The following is a 16,989-nucleotide window of genomic DNA, read 5'->3' as shown; positions in this document are numbered from 1 at the left end:
TAACGACTTTTTATCTCGTTATTACGACTTTTTATCTCGTAATTACGACTTTATTAAGTCGTTATAATGACTTTTTATCTCGTTATTACGACTTTTTAAGTCATAATAACGACTTTTTAACTCGTAATAACGACTTTATTAAGTCGTAATAACGACTTTTTATCTCGTAATAACGACTTTTTAACTCGTAATAACGACTTTTTTTTATTTTATTTTCCATATTTGATCCTTCTAGGCTTTCGTAGATATATGTTAATTTGATATGATTTTTTTTCTCGTTAATTTCAATCGTCAAAATTACATACTAGTAATTTAAATTTATTATGAACTTGGTTTAACTTAAATTTTTGTAAACCTGATACAAACTTTGCCGTGCATAGTGGTACATTGATTGAAATGTTTGTTAGGGGTTATGTATATTTCATTTTAATGAAAATTAGATCTTTGATCGGCTAGATCCGCAATCGAAAATGTTATTTAAGTACAGTAGTGTACACTTGCTTTTACGTCAAGTATGTACCGTGTTTCCTTTGTTGGTTATCAAAAGAACGATATATTAGAATCTACTTAGCTAACGTCACCCTGATCATTACACTATTAAAAAAATGTTTAAAAAAATCAATTAAGCGATTTCTGAAGTTTTTTCTTCACTTTTAAGTAAAGTATATAAAGTATTAATGGCCGTTTTTAACTGTTATTTATTACAAAATGCTGTATACAATTGAAAATTTTTACTCCTTTTTACTCTCCTAAATTTGGTATAACAAGCCCGAATGATTGTTTCATTTAAAAATCGTGCATGATCGTTTTATAAATAGTTCTTTTGTCCCGACTCGATGGGCGGGGTTATAGAAAAGTGTGGGTTATGTACAGAAAACCCACACTTTTAACAAAAGAAATCACACCTAACTATGGTACAAGACAATTTATAGTCCATACAGCAGTTTGATCTGGATGTCAATGTATATAAGCTCTATAAAACTGCCAGTAGGAAGAATCCACATGCTAGTTTGCTTTACTTAAGTTGAATTTTCTTTTCTCTGGCTGACCCCCCTCCCCTCTTCCTTTCCAAAGTGATGCTTCATCCCTGTTTATGATAATGAGGGCTTCCACTAGCATGGACTATATTTCTAATTTTTTTATCTGCTTAAAGGCCATTAGTGTCAAGTACAAAGTACATGCAAGTCTAAATCTGCAGCCCTCCACCAGCAATTTGTGGCTTATCAAAATGAATTAAAACATTCTCAAAAGGCCAAAAAGCAAACAAAATAACAAACTCATTATGTCACAAAGCTGGTATATGACAATATAGTCATTACTGAAACAGAAACATACAAATACAACCCCCCTTACACACACACACACACAGACATACAAAGACCGATTTGTTACCATGTGCTAAAGTCTTAGTTCTCAGATCAAACATAATACATTGTAATGCATTTAAAAAATATCAGTGTAAGAAGATTATGAATTTCATTTTACGCTAACAGGCCACAAAAGATGGGAGACATTTGCAATGATTGATGGATGAGACACTCTGACAATTAAGTAACTAACTTCTGATGATAGGCATGATTCTTGTTCTGTTTGTATTTGCATAAAAAAATTGTGTAAAAATAATTTAATAAAGTCATATTGTTCTGTTATCTGTCACGCTTGTATATCTTCTTGGCAAATGTTAAAAAAACAGATTTCGGCAAGCTCCCTCTTTGATTTTCAATCAAAGTTACAAGTTCCTTGTAGCTCTCTTCTTCGAATTCATGATAGAGTTCCTTAAGGTTCAATTCTTTATATAAATCTTTCACTCTCTGTACTTTATTTGGATCAGTATCTGCATAATTTTCCTGAAAAATACATTGAAGTTCCTCTTAAGAAATAATTTAATTTTTGAAGATTCATGAGGTTATGAACTACGATGCTTCACGCCGGCATATTTCATGAAGCACATTAGCGCTTCATGATAAATATGCCGGCGTCAAGCATTGTAGTTCATATACTTCATGAATCTTCAAAAAATTAAAAATTCATTTCTTATATTTACATTATTTTTCTGATGACTTGCCATAAATTTACGCTGTTCAACTGTCATTTTTAAAACAAAACAGTGTGCACTGTATTTTTTGACGTCAAGAGCGGTATTATGACGTAATAATGGAGATATTCATGCTTATTCATGATACATACCTAATGTAGTTCATGAGAAAATATACTGCATTTTATTTTGTAAAGAATCATAGGGGAAATTTATTGGAAATGTAAATATTTAAATATAAACTGTATCACAAGTATGAATACACTTTACACGCAAACCAAAATAACTTTAACACTGACCAAATTACCAAGTCCTTCACCTACCTCTAAAATCTTCCTCTGAGATGGAGTTGCCTTTTTCAGAGCCTGTATTGCTAACCAGCTACATTTGTTCTCCTGAATATCAGTTCCTATTTTTCCTATAACCTCTGGATTTCCATAACAATCTAAGTAATCGTCCTGAAAGCAAAACAGACTTTACTTCATGCATTTGAAATTATAAAACTATTCTAGTTTAAAAGTTTAAAACTATCTAGAACTGGTGAGAAATTCAACAGAATTTAAATAAAAAATATTTCAATACACAGATGAAGCTACAGATGGAGATATACCTGTATTTGGAAATATCTGCCCATATGCAGTAAGATGTGTTGTGCTCTCTGGTGTGAATCTTCATCAGATATACCACTCTACAAATATTAATAAATGGTCATCTGTTACATCATTCTGCAAATATTTAAATGGTATCGTAATCAGTTATGTATCCGAATCTAGTCTACATATACCACTCTACCAATGGTCCAATACAGTAATCAAATATGACAATCAGTTATACACAATACAAATACCTAATCATAATCAGTTACACCACCAAGTTTCTAAAATCCAAATTGTTATCATGGTAAAATATGTACTGTATGTGTACTTTAAAAACCGGGCTTCATATTTCAGCGGTTTTGGCGCAGACAACAATGCGCTGATTCATGAATACCGCTAAGAAATAATTTATATAAACAATACACTAAACGGACATGTGTAGGGCTAATTTATGATTACGCCAACAACTCCATACCCAGTGATTATACTAAACTTTGAATACGCCAAATTATGTACACGTACAGTATATCAAAGAAATTCAATATGAAAATTTCAGGGCATCATACATTTACAATACTTGTATATCCTACCATGTACATTGCCAGTGCCACAGGTAGATAGAAGGAGTAATATCCGGTTTTCCACTTGACGATGGCATTGTATCGGTCTTCCGTGAAGTCTGTGAAATCTACTCTGCCACCAGAGGGAGCTATGATCAGGTCCAGGCACTGACCCCGCACTGTCTGCATGGTTGTCTAGGAAACAGAAAATACTTTCACTTTAAAATATGTTGAATTACTTAACCTTAGTAAATTTGAGTTGCTCATCTTCTACATGAACAGTACTTGTCCTCAGTGTATTATTAGGGGTATGCATGGATAAACTACTTCCAGTATTTCAATGACTATAAATGTACATCCTCTCTTCCACCCTTGGGATGAAGAGTTGACAGAGATTTATACCATTGTAATAATTATCACACAACCCTGATTACATCTTACATAATTATACTACAACAAAAGTTAAGGAGGTACAATGTTTTTTAACCATCCATCAGTCAGTATCAATCCTGTCCTTGTCATTGCAATTTCTCAAGAACATAAGTAATTTTTACAACTTGTTATTAAAGATGTCGGTATTTGAGATTTCAAAGTTCAGCTGTATTTATAAATATTATAACATGAAGCATAAATGCTTGTAAAAATCCAGGAACAAATAGTAGACTCTGATGGTTAGTTTGAGAAACTTACCTCATGAAATAAGTCTACAATGTTGATGTAATATGGCTTGTCTCTGCAATATTTACGCATGATGTGGTAAACACAGGATTCCAGATAGAAAGCATCATTCACTGCCGTCATCCCCACCCCATCCTAAAATGTGCAAACACTTTATTTAACATCAGTTTATGTCTCCTATAGGACAAACAAAAATCTCAAAATTTTACACAATACAAATGTTCTGGTTTGAACAAATTAAGAAATGCAGTACATTTGTAGTGATTCACAACAGTGAATTTACATGTGACCGAATAGAGAAAAAAGGACAAATTGACAAATTATGTACACAGGTTCACAACTTCATTTTTTAAACTGATATTTGAGGTTTTACCGTTTACCCTACCTTTTTGTACCAACATGGCCTTCCTCTCCTTATTGTAGAGTTATCCATTATGTCATCTGCGACAAGGAAAAAGGCCTGAAGCTGAAATCATTCAAAAGTGCTATAATGCTATATTTGTATGTAAAGTACAAGCATATGAATTCTTCTCAGTTATTTAAATTTTTTCATAGCCAGTGACCCTTTTCACAAAAACTCTTAAGACTACATGGACTAAGATATTACAATGTTTCACACTTCTGTAAGATTTTCTTAAATAAAGATATTCATTTTAAAAAAAAAATGTTATTTACAATGTTGTCTAAATAATGAAAAAGAAAGACATTTTGTAATGTACTACAACGTAGATGCTCGTTGGAGAATAGTAAATTTTTTGTGTGAAAAGGGCCACAATTCTGTACTTATTTAATTAGTGCATGTGACTTACCCATTCTACACACCAACCTAATACTCTGGCAATTTTTTCTTCCTCTTCTGAAACTATTTCTTTCAAGCATCTTAAGGAAGCAAGGACTGCCAAACCTCTGTTCCTTTTACCATGTGGAACATTATATTCTGATACCTGAGTATAAAGATGACAGAAATTATATTTCATGAAAGCAAACATTATGTAATAACTGTGGAACATGCCATTAATAAATACCTCTTTGAACCAGGCGAACACTTTGTCTAATTGCTTTTCTTTTGAACATCCATCATTCAAACATTCCAGCAACTCAGGAAAAAGTTTGTCAAATTCTCCCAGTTCATCCATTTTAGCTCTCTTTGGGACTGAATTGTGGTTCATGGTGCTGAAATTTCGTATTCGGCGTAAGGTCAAATGATCATAACAGCGACGGCATGTTCCTAAAAATAAAAGGAAAGTAGAATTTCTATTATTAGCTATATGATTAATGAACACGTCCTCTACGTATGTGGCTTCAAGGCATCACATATACAGTAACTAAACATTTGCTGTTAATCATATAGAGAAAACACATCAATTTAAGCCATACTGTATGAACGCAAAATCGACATGAAACACATTGACATTGCACTTTTGCCACTGAGAAAATTCGAATTAAACAGTTGTAACCCTATCTATCCCCTAGCCTTCTGTAGTTCTTGTTAACAAAAGGATTTTAGATTATGACTTATGTATTGCAGCTCATATATTATTATGCTTTCATTGTTTCATATAGAAAATAAACAGTGTAAATGTGAAATACCGGCTAATCAAGTGGATCATGCCGCATGACATGTTGATTTGTGTATCGTTTAGAGTGATCTGCCCTTGATAAGAGAAAAAAGGAGCGGATCATAAAATGAAATATATACACAAAAAGAGGTTCAGCCCTAACATGAAATATGGATAACGAGCATTAAGGCAAAAAGGACATAAAGTAATATTTAATAATAACCACAAAAGAAACGAAAAACATTACATGACGCCTGTCTAGATCTGTCAGAAACCCGGGAAAGGGATGGTGGATTTATTCTCTGAAGTGGACAGTTTTCGCCTACATCCTCATGTGCATGATGTAGGCGAAAGCCTGTCCACTGAAGAACCCTAAAGAGAATTTATACATATCGGTCAGATCAAAGCCATCTGAAGGCCTGTGAGCAGAACAAATTCAAAATATTTTTTTCCAATATTGCATTACTAAAAAAAAAAAAAAATGATGTTATCTGGGTCCGTGTAACACTTAATTAACAAAACAAATTGATTTCGTGTACTGAAATTTAATATTTAGTTTAAAAAAAAAAACTTTCAAATTTCTAAACACAAGTTTGAAATGATTTTTTTAGACTTTTATTATAAATATTTAAATTTTTTTTATAATTTCCAAAAAACAAGTTTGATATCTTAAACTTTTGAATTTTTAATCTTTCGTTTGTTTGTTCAGAAATTAAACACTAAAACAATCTAAAGTTCATTACCATTTTACTTGACCGGTCGGCAGGGGATGCTCACTCCTCCATGGCACCTGATCCCACCTCTGATGTTTCGGAGGTCCGTGTTTGCTCTGCTCTTATTTTGTATATTGTTTAATGGACGTTGAGATTGAATACTGTTCGTTATCTCCATATCCTTCTTTTGCTATTTTTTAAAATTAACTTAATTCAAACTTCTAAACAACTTTAAAAACATTTAAATGATTTTTTTTTTTGAAATTTGAAATTTAGATTCAAACATTCAAATTTCAAATAATTAAAACACTTTAAAAAAAGGATTTTTACTTCAAATAACCAACAATCAATCAATACGTCATTCGAAGAATAAAAGGAAATAAATATTTGTTCACATTATTAGAATCTCTTGTCTTAAACATGATGACTAACTTTTCAATCGTCAACTTCCCTTACTTATGCAGCAATATACCTTAATCACCTGAAAATATAATCTCAGTTGACTCAATACGCAATAGCATGCTTTATGTATTTATAAACAATTTCTAAAATGAGTGGTAAGTTAATGTCAAACAAGTTGATGAAACAATAATATCAACAGTCTCATTTAAAGCCATCGTTTATTCAGTTCTATGGTCGATACAATGACCTTGTCAGCAAATACAACTTATCACTGAGTCAAATGGTGACTGACGTTTTTCATACTAACTGTTAGTTCATTATTTAAACAATGAAATGAGTGAATTGACGACAGATTTTCCCGTTATATCCCGATCATGATAAGGAGCACACGGCGGGTGTGACCGGTCGGAAGGTGGTGTTCACTCCTCCTTGGCACCTGATCCCACCTCTGATGTTTTTGAGGCCCTCGTTTGCTCTGCTCCTATTTTGTATTGTTTTATGGATTTGGATCTTGAATACTGTTCGTTATCTCCACATGTTTTTTTTTTTCTGTCAAAGGATATATTGCAGACACTGACACAAACGTTAAAGAATGACGGCGTATTTGTAAGCTTTACCCCTATCTGAGACAAAATTGTCGTAATTTTGAAACTTCAAGGGGAAAAAGTTTTATTTTTCTAAAAAAAAAAAAGAAAGAAAGAAAAAGAAAGAAAGAAAGAAGAGTTAATGTGAATATGGATATAAGTTCTCTTCTGTTTTGCTCTGTTGTGTCAAAGTTTCATGCAATCTACAAGAAGCATAATCCCTGTTGAGATTCTGCTGGACTAGATATTTGGACTGACGTCGTCTGTCCAAATATCTAGACTAGCAGAATCTCAACAGGGATTACAAGAAGCACAAACAATTATATATGTGATTTCTAAAGGGTATAATTTGTAAACTGTGCATACAATGGATTTGAAATTAAGTTGCAGGAAATAGTTACTGTTTTAAGTTGAATTCCCTTTCTGCATTATACATTGATTTAAGTTAATGGACAAAATCATCAAATAATCAGTGTTATGTTTATTGCATTTTTATCCCCCGCTTGAAAAGTGGGGGATATTAATTTGGGTTTGTCCGTCCGTCCGTCCGTCTTTCTGTCTGTCTGTAACGCTTTCGTTTCCACACGATATCTCGAGAACCCTTTGAGCTATAAATTTAGCATAGCAACTGCACTAAAGATTTGATTTTGAGGTCAAAAGGTCAAAGGTCAAGGTCATAAATAAGCAAATTCTGTTGTTAAAACACTTTCGTTTCCAAATCTCTAGAACCGTTTGAGATATTGCAATGAAATTTTACATAACAACTCCCTGTGGCCTAATGAAGACCCCTATTGATTTTGAGATCAAAGTTCAAGGTCGTAAATTTATACATTCTGTCTGTGTGTAACACTATCATTTCCGGGCGATATTTCAAGAAGATTTTGAGCTTATGCAATGTAATTTTATACCAAAAACTCCCTAGGACGTCTCTCGCCCCTCTCAAAGTGCCCCGCCCCGTTTGTTTTATTAGTATTTATAGTATTACTTGTGGCTATTTTTAGCGCGCATGAGGAGAGTTATTGCGTATAAAACAGGTTCTCAGCGGACTTTATGTTCTTATTACATCTATTAGAACTGTTTAATAAAGGCTAAATAAATCAAACACCATGGATTGTGTAAAATTTTGAGAATACCGAACATGAAAACATGTATATATACATGTATGTGACTTCAGTTCTGCATATACTTCTCATATTGTAAAGCGACACCGTGGTGTAGTGGTTATGTCTCTCGCTTCAAAAGATCAAATAATCAGTTTTTTTTTTGTTTTTTACTATGATTATTCAGCATTTTTATGAGGTTATAAAATCATCATTACAGAGTGATAAATATTCCATATAAAAAATCTTCTATACCATAATAAAGAATAAGCAATCAAATCTTTATATGCATATTGACATACATGTATTTTATTTGCTTCATATACATGTATACATTTAATAATTCTACAAATTCAGTCAGGGGGATGCTGTCATTCTCTGAATTAGCTTGTTAAAAAATCCAATTAGTCTCCATGCTATCAATTCATAGCTGATCATGATGCTGTCATTTAGATTTTAGTTTAAAATACAACATGACATAAGGAGAATTAATATTTAAATTTTTATATATACTATAAAACTAAAGTCTTTAAATGAAAGCAATCCCTATAGATTTAGAACATCGACCGAGAATCTTACCAAAGTACGTGTAAATCTGCCTCTATTTTATTAATGCGCTTCACTACTAGTACTTAATACATTTGTTTATGTGGTTATGTTAAATGAAAATTGTCATTTCCCAGATGGATATAACGAATATTGCAATTTACCAAATGGACACATCAGGTTTGGTTATTAATAATTAATCGTTTCCTGCTGTATTCCTTCGATGCGACATCCCTGAGCTGTTGTTTGAAATCGAAAGATGGTATCTGAAACTCTGATTTGCCGGGATGATGCATAGAAAAGTTGAAAATTGCTTAAAAATAATTTGACTTTCTGTATTAAATGTAATATACATTGTATGTCAAACTTTCGAGGCGATGTTAGAATAAGACATATCATGCTACAAGTAGCGATACACCCGAAGCAATCTTTACCTCGGCAAGAAACTTTAGAAAGTCAGACTGGCATTTTATCGGATCGCGTGGACTCATATGACATAAAAGATGTAAGTGTCGAAAAAAGAAAGGATTCACTCGGCGAACTTTGGTGGAAATTTTTATCTGAGACGACTTGTCATGGATTTGGGAAAGTAGGCACCGTGCGAGGAAACAGACTGAGAGGGTAAGATATTGTGTGTGTTTTTAATGTTTCAAAATTTTGTTAACCTTTTGAATCATATTTTAATTAAGTGTATTATTCTTCCTGTGTCACTAACTACGGATTTTTTTGTCAATATCAACTGTTCTAGTAAAAATACAAATTACAAAGAAGATTTGTTTTCAAGTTATCTTAAAGGTTTTGTTGTTTTTTTTTATTCCAGGCTTCGTAATCAATAGACAATTTTTATATGATTTTATTGATTTATCATATGATTTTGTTGAAAAAATAAAAAGAACAATTGAATTTGTAAGCAGAATACGCAAAATCTAAATGCATGTATGTTTTCTTTTTCAGAGTTATATGGACACTTTTCCTTTTAACCTCATTGGTTTCTATCGTTTGGTTTTTGGTGGACGAAATACGGTGTTATTACACGTATCCGTTTCTAAGCAAAATATCTCTAGAAAGTTTCGAAAGAATGCATTTTCCTGCGGTAACCATCTGCAACATGGGCTCCAAGAACAAATCAAAATCTTCTAAATCTCAAAAAGATACCGATTATTGGTTATCGGTCTCCAACATGGCCGCTTTTACAAATGAGGTCGACTGGAACGACTCGTATTACAAGGAAAATGGATATTTTGAGCCAAATAGTTTGGAACAAGAATTGAGCTTGAGCATGGACGTCTCCAAGTTTATCTTGACGAGCACTTTCGACTTCTTGGATGGACAGGAGTTCAAACCCACCCTGACCTCTGTAGGGGTTTGCTTTACATGGAACAATGATGGAAACATGACCACAAAAATGAGCGGATCTCTTTACAATCTCCATGTCTTACTGGACATACACAGGGATCTTTATGAAGCAAGTTTTATCTCCGCGACTGGGGTCAAGGTCAGACTTGTCACTTAAGCTGATCAAAATTTGTCCGTTGTCTGTCGTTGTCGTCGTCGTCGTTGTAAACTTTTCACAAACTTCTCCATCTTCTTGTTCAGAACTGTACATGTACCGGACCAATTTCAACCAAACTTGGCACAGGGTATCCTTGGGTGAAGGGGATTCAAGTTTGTTCAAATAAAGGACCACCACTTCTCCAACGGGATACGGAATAGCGAAAAATTGATGACATTATTAAATCGGTAGTGTAGATTGACGATCAAAATTTTACATAAATTTTTAACAAAAAAGGAAAACTCTTATAAAATCTTCTCAAGAACAGCAAGATAACGATTGCTCATAATTATATACGTGAAAACATATTAGGGTGGTGAAGATTCAAGTTTGTTCAAATCATGCCCACGGGGGCACAATGAACGATCAAAGTTTTACACAGGAATCTATAGGATATATCTTTTCAAAACAATTCTTTTCAAGACCAGCAAAGTCATAGTTGGTCAGATTTATATATCGAAGTATCCTCAGAAAGTGTAGATTCAAGTCTAATCATTCAAATCATGGCCCCCACTGTAAAAAAAAGTCTTCTCAGAATTACCTATTGTGATCTACAAACGCAATAAAAACTTGGGTGATATTCTCACCTTCTCAACAATTAAATATTTTATTTTATTATTTATGTGTAGATGCATAAATGCATAATGCAAATAAACTCCCGATGAGGCGGATTTGCAGCAATATGAAGAAAACTATTTCTTCATCATAAATCAATTTATCAAAAATATACCTCGTTTCACACCGCCGAAACACTAAATTAGTGTAGAGTCAAGTGATCGGAGGTACGTGGCTGATGGGAGCCACCTGTTTGAAAAAAAAAATGAAAAAAAAAAAAAATGAAAGTTCAAACTTGTAGGAAAAAATTTACAGGTAGTCAAAATCAGGTAAATATTTTCGTATAATGGAAAAAAGACAGTGCATGATATTACTTTAAAATTAATATCTTTGAGTGTTCTTATTGTTTTCGATAACTGCATAGAACGTTTATACAGTGAAACTGACTAACCCGAAATGCATTTGGAGACAAATTTTGTGTCGGAATAGACAGGGTGTCGGATTGCATAGTGTTAAAAACAAGGAAAATACAACGGGAAAGAAATTTAACGTCGGAATTCACAATGTGTCGGATTATTTAGGTGTTGGATTAGACAGTTTTCACTGTATTTGCTTAAATTTTCGATATTTCTCCTATAAAAAGATGTGAAATAGAAACTCATGAATTTCAATGAATTAATATATACTAGTATATAAATCTTTTTTTTTTTTTTTGAAAGATTGAGGAAGACGAGAACAAAATCGAAACCAAACATGTTTAAAACAACTTAACCCGTCTCCTGAAAAGTAACAGATAGTTACATGTCTATACGTACAGAATGCAGAATGATATTGTTGAAGCAATTTGTAATACAGAAATAGGGTTATTTCTTTTTCAAAATATGACAGGACCTTTTTTAAAACTATTTGTTTGAAGACTCTTCAAACTACATATATGAGCATGTCTTTTCTTGTTCTGTTATTTGGTATATAGGTTGTGGTACATGAGCCAGGCACCATACCGGATCCCATCAATCAGGGCTTTGTTGTCGCCCCGGGAGTGTCTGCACTCGCATCTGTGACCAAAAAAAAGGTAACCATGAAATGAGTACTTTTCAGTAACTGATATATTTTTGCTTTAGAAGTTCTGTTCACAAGTACAATGTAGTTCAGTGGTGGACAAGGTGCCCAGTGTAGATTCTGTAAATTCATGGTCGTTTTGGTTTCATTCAAAATGATAATTTCTTAGCACGTACAGCGGATGTAATCGGTCGAGAGGGGATGTTTACTCCTCCATGGGCACCTGATCTCACCTCAATTTTTATAAATGACTTTTTGAGCATACAAGATCACATGCATTATATTAAATTGTGAATCTGGGCATACCGTGTTAATGATTTTATATGCACAGAAACATTTCAATTCGTTATAAAGATAATAACAAATATTGATGCACAATCATTGATGTACTAATCACCACCCATGCAAATTCTAATTAATGAGACTGTACTACATTTTTCTGTTTAGTTTACCTTTTTGCCATATCCTTTCAAAGCCTTTGGGGATGGGTATTGTTTGGACACAAATGCTCCAGACTTTGTCAACAAATTCCACCCCACACCATACAGTGTTAGCGTTTGTAAAAAGTTCTGTCTCTCAGAAATAATTTTCAAGAAATGTGGCTGTGTGAATGTTGGTGATTTAGGTAAATATATTTCGTATATATTTATTCGCTCAAGTTGCTATATGCCTTGTGCACAGGTACTTGTGGACAAGACCCCCCCCCATTCATCATGTGTACTATAGATAAGAAAAATCCAAAATAATTGTACCACAAAAAAGTACCCTAGTATTAATATTTTTTGTGGAACGATTATTTTGGATTTTTCACGATTTTTTTTGTCTATGGTACACATGATGAATAAGTGTAATAAATATAATTTGTGAAAAAAATGTCCAACAAGCCACGGGGTTGAATATCGGGGGGGGGGGGGGGGGGGGGGTTCAGGTCCACAAGTACCCGTGGCCTAGTGTTAGTCCATATCCAGTTCTGTCCACAAGTACCCGTGGCCTAGTGTTAGTCCATATCGTGCTCTCATGCAGTCAAATTGATAACACCTACTTTGCTTTTTTTTTTCTTAGGGTGGGTGTAAGATTTCATTTTATAAGTTTTAAGACATGTCAAGTTGAATACAAAGTAATTTTAAAAAAAAAGGAAACATAATATTGGGAGCATATTTGTCTGTACTTCTTTAATTTGTACTGATCTGACTTGTACAATACAAAGTCTCTTAGAATAAACAATACCTACTAATATTTGCTCTCAGTCGTTTTTTTTTAAACTGAAAAAATACATGTATTTGAAATCAATACTCACCTATGATACTGATAAAAAATAAAAAGGCTAGACAATTATTGGTCATAATTTAGGTATTATTCTCCCCCGATTATTATATATGTAATATTTTGTAATAATGATTAACTTCTTTTTTTTTTTTTTTAGGAAATTACCCTATTTGTTCAAAGTACCAGATCTCGAAATGTTACCTTAAAGAAATCGGTATGTATAGAATTTTAAAGATGATCATTATATATACCTGATGACTAATATCCCTCTGCATGTTCTAGATTTCACATTTTAAAAAAACAACTTTCCAACATTTATTTTCATAAAGAACGATCAGATTCAAATTAAAAATATCATGAGCAATGAAGCGCTATACCTCGTTAATTTAATATCAGAAATGATTTTAATGTCAGAGCATATATGTAATACATGTATGAGAAAAAATTATGGGTAATATCAGAATTTTTGACGGAAAGTTATCGCTCTTATCAGAGGGTCGGTCCCCCCTTAACATGTGTGTTCTGATGACAGGCAAACCATGAATTTTATTTATGATATATAAGGGAAACTGATATACCAGGACGCTCAGAATGTTATCCAGTGTGACTGCCCCTACCCGTGCCACCAAATGACTTACGACGTGGCTGTGTCCACTAGTCAGTTTCCCTCGGATATTTTGGTCCAGGTTCTGTCTTCACACTTCAACACATCACAGGAACGACTTAAGTAACGCAATTTTATTTTCCCTAATTTTAATGAAGAAATGTATGAACTTTTAATTTTTATACACTCATATTCTACAACGACAGGTGTTTATTTATTTTCTTTTCCCCAAATCAATTTTGTGACACATAGATATTAGTAAGACAAATGTTCGTCTTTGAATAGGGACAACATACTGGAGATATCGATATTTTATGATAAATTGAATTACTTCTGGATGAATCAAGTCCCGAAATACGAAAGAATAGGAAATGTTTTGGGTACGTACGTTTGTTGTTTGCGCATGCTTTCCTCCTTAACATATACTGTTACAAAATCACAAATGTTCGTGGGGTCGAACTTTCAAAGTTTTTGGGGATTTGATTTCATGGTTGGAGAATTGTTAGTGGTAATAAAATTTTGCATTTCATGGTGGGTCTCTCTATACCTGGAAAACAACGAAAATTACCCCCCCCCCTCTCCCCGACACCGAAAATTTGTGATTTCACAGCAATATAAATTATGTCAAGAAATTTTCTTGATTATGTATAATGTATATACTACTATTCATATTTTGTTCATTGTTATTTTAGCTAGCATTGGTGGTCAGATGGGACTATTCATTGGAGCAAGTGTTCTCACAATGCTGGAATTCATGGAAATAATTTTTTTAGTCTTGTTGTTTATCTTCAAACAGCTATGCTTCAAGCCAAGAAAAAACCCAAAAGATGCTGTCGCTTAGCATTTAATTTTTTAAGAGAGAGAGAGAGAGAGAGAGAGAGAGAGAGAGAGAGAGAGAAATATATAATATAGAAATATTTTTTAAAAAAACCGGTAAAATGTGTAATAAGTTAAAGTTTTTAAAAAAGTTTTAATGTCTTGCATATATTTTTGAATAAATATATATTTTACCATATTAAATGTGTATATAATAAAGTTTTATATATTAAATAAAGGATATAAGTTTTTTTAATGAAAAAAAAACCTCTTGCATATATTGTTTATTGATAAATATTTTATACATATTAAAAGTGAGATCAGATTCAGAAAAGTGTTCTATTTATATATTGCATTAAAAAAATGTTCCGTGATACTGAAAAAAACCTGTTGTTCCTTTAATCAAAGTCTTTTATCGCTAACATCTCTTTAATTCTTTAAAAAAAATATATTAAAAGGGGGGCATGAAAAGGGGGATGTCGTTGATACAATCCGAGTGTACAGTTCGAAACTGTTGCTTTTGATCCAGATAACCTATATACATACACTATTCCTATAGGAGCATTCAAGTCATTGTTCATCGTCTCAAACCACGGCCGTAATGTATGATTCTCTCTATATTTCTGACTACGGACCGTAGTTTGAGACGATGTTGTCCGACACTTCCTTGTATCCAGCATCCTCGAATGTCATGGGGTCCTGAGTCAACAAGATGCCGTTGTCCAAAGTCCATGTTTTGCAAAGAAAATCCCGAATATTTTTTGTTATCGAGAGGTAAATTATCAGCAGTAGCTAATAAAATACGATTCTACCAAAGCCTCATTAATATCTATATCCCTATATGTGTACGTAATTGAAGATTCAGGGTTTTTTTTAGCCTTGTCCGCCCGACTGCCTGTCTGTATGTCCGCATTTTTTTTTTAAACCTTGGCCATAACTTTAAAGTCGGTGGGGCTATGACTTTCATATTTCATATGTATTTCTTGTGATAAGACCTTTTTGAGTGCCAACAAATCCGACCTTATGACCTTGACCTCGGAGATTGACCCATCTTTAACAAAAATTTCCAAAATTAACCTTGGTCATAACTTTTGAAAAGTTAGTGCTATGGCTTTCGTCCTTCATATGTGTAAACATTATGACAAGACCTTCCAATGGGTATAAAAATATTTGATCTTGACTTTAACCGTTAAAGTACTAGCTAGACTTTCATATTTCACAGCTGAATTCCTTGTAATAAGACAGGATCTTCCTTAAAATTTGGATACCAACAATTTTGACCTCGACCATGACGTTTGATTTGCATTTGAGAAACCCCAACCCTTGCCATAAGCTGCCATACATAGGCATCAATTTTTTACAAACGGATCTTTTTTGACAGAGTAGGAAGATTGCTGAAAGGGAATGAGTATCCCTTTCCATTTAAAATGCAAAATAAATTGTAGGTGGTTCACTATGGCACTATGCAATAAAAATTTTGAGAAAGTCGCAATGTTTTTTTTTATACCAAAATCGAAAGATAACATCAAAACGTACGACTTTTCAACGCTTTATGCAACAATTCTTCACAAAAATTAAATTCCAGTCTGTTTGAAATCTAGCTGCAGAACTGTAGCGTTATGGTTTTATATATGGTCTTTGACCATAATGGTCAAAGACTAATATATATAAAACCATAACGCTACAGATCTCGGCGGTCATATGATAGCTGCAATAATTTCGCCTAACCCTTTTCCGATTAAAAAAAAAATCTGATACCCCCCCCCCCCCCCCCAAAAAAAGGGAGAAGAGTATCAGGGGTACATGTACTTTACATCTAGTCGTACGCAGATATATTTAGTTCATTATCATTCTTATTGTACACAAAGTGCATTTATACTTTGAAGTAGATATCTATACAATGGATGCTAGAATTTCTAATTGTCAATATACATGTTCAATATACATGCATCTATATATTTTGGAGAATCTGTTGAAATTCCCATGGGTACCAATTAAGTCCCATTATTTACAGACCTAGTATTGTATCCATAGAAAACAGAATCTACACGAGACAAAGAAAATCTTGCCATTGCCTTCAACTCAATACTTATTGTACGTAAACATACAATAGAAAATTAGAAATATAGTTAATTAAGTCCACTCACTGTCGATTCGATATATCCCAGTGAATTTGATATTATTAATAAAAAATACTATAGAGTCTGTCATACCTATTTCATATTTGGATTATTACTAGAAAGGTACGTTAGTGGTTACTTAAAACAACAGAACTTGGTGATAAAAAGTGATGACCATCTAATACATATTTAAAACGTGCTAATTTCAGCCATTTTTTTTATTTTTATTTTGATGAAGGTATTC

The 16,989-nt window shown here is 33.1% G+C and overlaps 2 protein-coding genes across 2 annotated transcripts; one reads left to right on the top strand and one right to left on the bottom strand.

The window, feature by feature from the left end:
- Positions 1-1,190: 1,190 nt before the first annotated feature.
- On the bottom strand, positions 1,191-5,481 carry LOC134232977 (farnesyl pyrophosphate synthase-like). Its single transcript, XM_062715270.1, has 9 exons — positions 5,460-5,481; positions 4,895-5,097; positions 4,679-4,813; positions 4,255-4,335; positions 3,882-4,004; positions 3,222-3,386; positions 2,646-2,723; positions 2,359-2,493; positions 1,191-1,847 (listed from the first exon to the last, which is right to left on the bottom strand). Exons 2-9 carry the CDS (start codon positions 5,036-5,038, stop codon positions 1,647-1,649), a joined length of 1,062 nt encoding a protein of 353 aa, XP_062571254.1. The 5' UTR covers positions 5,039-5,097; positions 5,460-5,481; the 3' UTR covers positions 1,191-1,646.
- Positions 5,482-8,918: 3,437 nt separating this feature from the next.
- LOC134232043 (acid-sensing ion channel 1-like) lies at positions 8,919-14,670 on the top strand. The gene is made up of 8 exons (XM_062714306.1): positions 8,919-9,394; positions 9,728-10,268; positions 11,854-11,952; positions 12,387-12,564; positions 13,363-13,419; positions 13,770-13,932; positions 14,095-14,189; positions 14,502-14,670. Exons 1-8 carry the CDS (start codon positions 9,132-9,134, stop codon positions 14,648-14,650), a joined length of 1,545 nt encoding a protein of 514 aa, XP_062570290.1. The 5' UTR covers positions 8,919-9,131; the 3' UTR covers positions 14,651-14,670.
- The last annotated feature ends 2,319 nt before the right edge of the window (positions 14,671-16,989 follow it).

The sequence above is a fragment of the Saccostrea cucullata genome, unplaced genomic scaffold, assembly GCF_032062105.1.
Source record: "Saccostrea cucullata isolate Sc308-1 unplaced genomic scaffold, CSIRO_AGI_Scuc_v1 ctg788, whole genome shotgun sequence".
Classification (NCBI taxonomy): Eukaryota; Metazoa; Mollusca; class Bivalvia; order Ostreida; family Ostreidae; genus Saccostrea; species Saccostrea cuccullata.
The sequence above is the reverse complement of the archived record's forward strand: the minus strand, read 5'-3'. Positions and strand labels throughout refer to the sequence as shown.

Coding starts and splice junctions, on each gene's coding strand:
- LOC134232043 (XM_062714306.1), top strand. CDS start 9,132: ATGTCAAACTTTCGAGGCGATGTTAGAATAAGACATATCATGCTACAA. Junction 9,395..9,727: donor CGAGGAAACAGACTGAGAGG/GTAAGATATTGT, acceptor TTTCTTTTTCAG/AGTTATATGGACACTTTTCC. Junction 14,190..14,501: donor AAGAATAGGAAATGTTTTGG/GTACGTACGTTT, acceptor TTGTTATTTTAG/CTAGCATTGGTGGTCAGATG.
- LOC134232977 (XM_062715270.1), bottom strand. CDS start 5,038: ATGAACCACAATTCAGTCCCAAAGAGAGCTAAAATGGATGAACTGGGA. Junction 2,724..3,221: donor TGGCACTGGCAATGTACATG/GTAGGATATACA, acceptor TAATATTTGTAG/AGTGGTATATCTGATGAAGA. Junction 2,494..2,645: donor GCAGATATTTCCAAATACAG/GTATATCTCCAT, acceptor TTTTGCTTTCAG/GACGATTACTTAGATTGTTA.